At 44.4% G+C, this 2,500-nt stretch overlaps 1 protein-coding gene across 1 annotated transcript in view; it reads left to right on the top strand.

Moving 5' to 3' along the window:
* The window catches only part of ITGA10 (integrin subunit alpha 10), a 35,894-nt gene that overhangs the window by 28,400 nt on the left and 4,994 nt on the right, over nucleotides 1-2,500 (top strand). The window contains 4 exon segments of the mRNA XM_066610212.1: nucleotides 1-53; nucleotides 499-570; nucleotides 572-613; nucleotides 1,100-1,198. The exon segment at nucleotides 1-53 is cut by the window's left edge and continues 31 nt beyond it. Of these exon segments, the coding sequence (XP_066466309.1) occupies nucleotides 1-53; nucleotides 499-570; nucleotides 572-613; nucleotides 1,100-1,198 (266 nt within the window).

Genomic DNA, 2,500 nt, shown 5'->3' with positions numbered 1-2,500 from the left:
TGGCACCTGTGATCCCCGTTCATCCCCAAGAACTTATGCACACTGAGCGACTGGTGAGTTGAAATGTTCAGCCTTTGCCTTCAGTGGCTCGCTTCTAGTTGCTTAAATGCTCCCCCTTCCAGAAAAAATTCCCTTCCTCTAGAAAGCGGTAGGTCAGGGAAAGGCCTAACTTCCAACCTGAGGTGCTACTTTTCTGCAATCTCATTTCAAGATAAACACAAGTTTCTAGCCCTTATGATGCAAAGACATGCTTGGAACTGTGGGCGATGCCTGCTGAATCTCAGCTGTTTGATGGTGAAAGAATAAGATTTTTGGTGGCCACAGGGCAGATTTCTAGGCTGTGGGCTTCCCAGTGGTCAGATCTGGATGGGGAGCGTAGGAGAGAGGCGGGGAAAATATCTTGAACTCGTGCCCCAGCCTGCTTTGGTCGTGGGTGGGACTGGCAACTGTGATTAGTACGGCACAGGGTCCAAGGGCAATTTCTCTGCTCCCTGGCAGAATTGCACCAACACGGGGTGTCAAGTGGTGAAGTGTGACCTGTCCCACATCGAGAGGGGCTCTGAAGTCTCCCATCCATCTGCTGAGAGTGATTCACAATCAGTTTTTCAGGAGGGTGAGTTAAAAAAAAAGCTTTGTATCCTTTTGACCCACAGCCCTCCTCTGTGTGGCATGTTGTGGAGGAATAGTTACCCCTGGAAACGTTGTGAACTGGACCACTTTGATCACACCCTCTGGTTAGGAGGGATTATCATCGTGACCTTAAACTTTTGGAAGACAGGTGCCTCACTGAGAATGAGCCACATTGCCTGTGTGCTACCTCCAGTAGCTGCATCCCTCTGAATCCCAGTTACAGGGGAATAATGTCGCTTCCTTTCCTTTCTTTACCCACTGTTATTAATCTGCGGAACTCCTTGCCCCAGGATGTGGTGACAACACCTGGCCAAGATGCTTGGAAAGGGAATTGGACTGAGGGAGGAAAAGGTCTGTCTCAAATCTGAGACTCCCTCCTGCTGCCTGAGTCAGTGAAGGAATGCAAGACCTGGGAATTTTAAGCCTGTTGTTTAAACTCTCTCTTCCTCCCCTCCTCTCATGGACAAAGGCTAAATTCAAGACAGTGAAGATCATCAGTACCTTCACACTGACCACCCAAGATGATGACACCCTCCTTCTCTTGCCCAAGGCTGCACACCTGCGAGAGGTAAGAGGACTGAACGGTCACCTTTTCTGGGTACAGAGCATTTTTCTGTTAGCAAATGTAAAATAGGTTGACACATAACAGAATGCAGGGCCCTAGCGGGGGGGGGGGACGACACCCAGTAAACAGCCACAGAGGCTTTAAGCTCAATCAGGAGCCCTGGTCTACCCACCTAGCAAATGGCCACAGAGGCAATAAGCTCAGGCGGGAGCCCAGGTCTACCTGCCTGGTTGACCAGGGCTCTGAGGTGGTGCTGATGGCTCCCCCAATACAGAAATTGGATCTACCCTGTTCGAAGGAGATTCAGCTCTCAGAAAGCTCAACCAGCTAGATTCAATACTTTCACATCTTCTGTACTTTGCTCTTTAAAAGTAATGAATATTTGTAAAAAAACGAGTCTTCCAATGACATGACTGTGTTTGATCTGCACATCTTTCCTCTGCTTTGATGGAAAGGAATAAATTTATTTTAATATGTATCAGTGCATATAGGTGCTAGATAGACACTAGTATAGGTTGTGAGATAGGTGCTAGATAGACACTATATAGGTGTGAGATAGGCGTTAGATAGGTGCTATATAGGTGTGAGAGAGGTGCTAGATAGACACTATGTAGATGTTAACTAGGGCGTTAAATAGATAGGTTAGATAGGTTGACTTAAGAATGGCTCCCTCTCTTGAGACTTTTTGGCAAGGCCTGAAGACCCTTCTGTTTAAACAAGCCTTCTGAGTTCTCGGCCTTTTTAACATCTTTTCAACATCTTTTAATTTTTTACAGGCCTGATTCTTTTATGACTTGCTGCTCTATGCTCTTTTTACCTTTTTAACTACTTTTTATCTGACTACTGTTTTTATGATATGTGTTAATATGCTTTTATCTGTTTTTAAATTATGTTTTTAATCTGTTTTAACCTGTTGTAAGCCGCCCTTCGGGGAGAAAGGCGGGGTAAAAATAGAGATTATTATTATTATTTTTAGATAGGTGCTATATAGGTGTGAGATAGGTGCTAGATAGATGCTATATAGGTGTTAAATAGGCATTAAATAGGTGTTAGATAGGTACAAGATAGGCACTAGACAGGCACCATATAGGTATTAGATAGGTAATATATAGGTTTTGGATAGGTGTTAGGTGCTATATAGGTGTTAGATAGGTGCTATACAGGTGTTACATAGGTGCTAGATAGGTGTTAGGCACTAGATAGGCATTATATAGGTGTTAGATAGGTGCTACTTAGGCTTTAAATAGGTGTTAGATAGGTGCTAGATAGGCATATATAAGACTTACCCTGAAAATAAGACCTAGC

This window comes from Tiliqua scincoides, chromosome 15, assembly GCF_035046505.1.
Source record: "Tiliqua scincoides isolate rTilSci1 chromosome 15, rTilSci1.hap2, whole genome shotgun sequence".
NCBI lineage: Eukaryota > Metazoa > Chordata > Lepidosauria > Squamata > Scincidae > Tiliqua > Tiliqua scincoides.
This window is presented reverse-complemented; position numbering and strand designations above follow the sequence as displayed.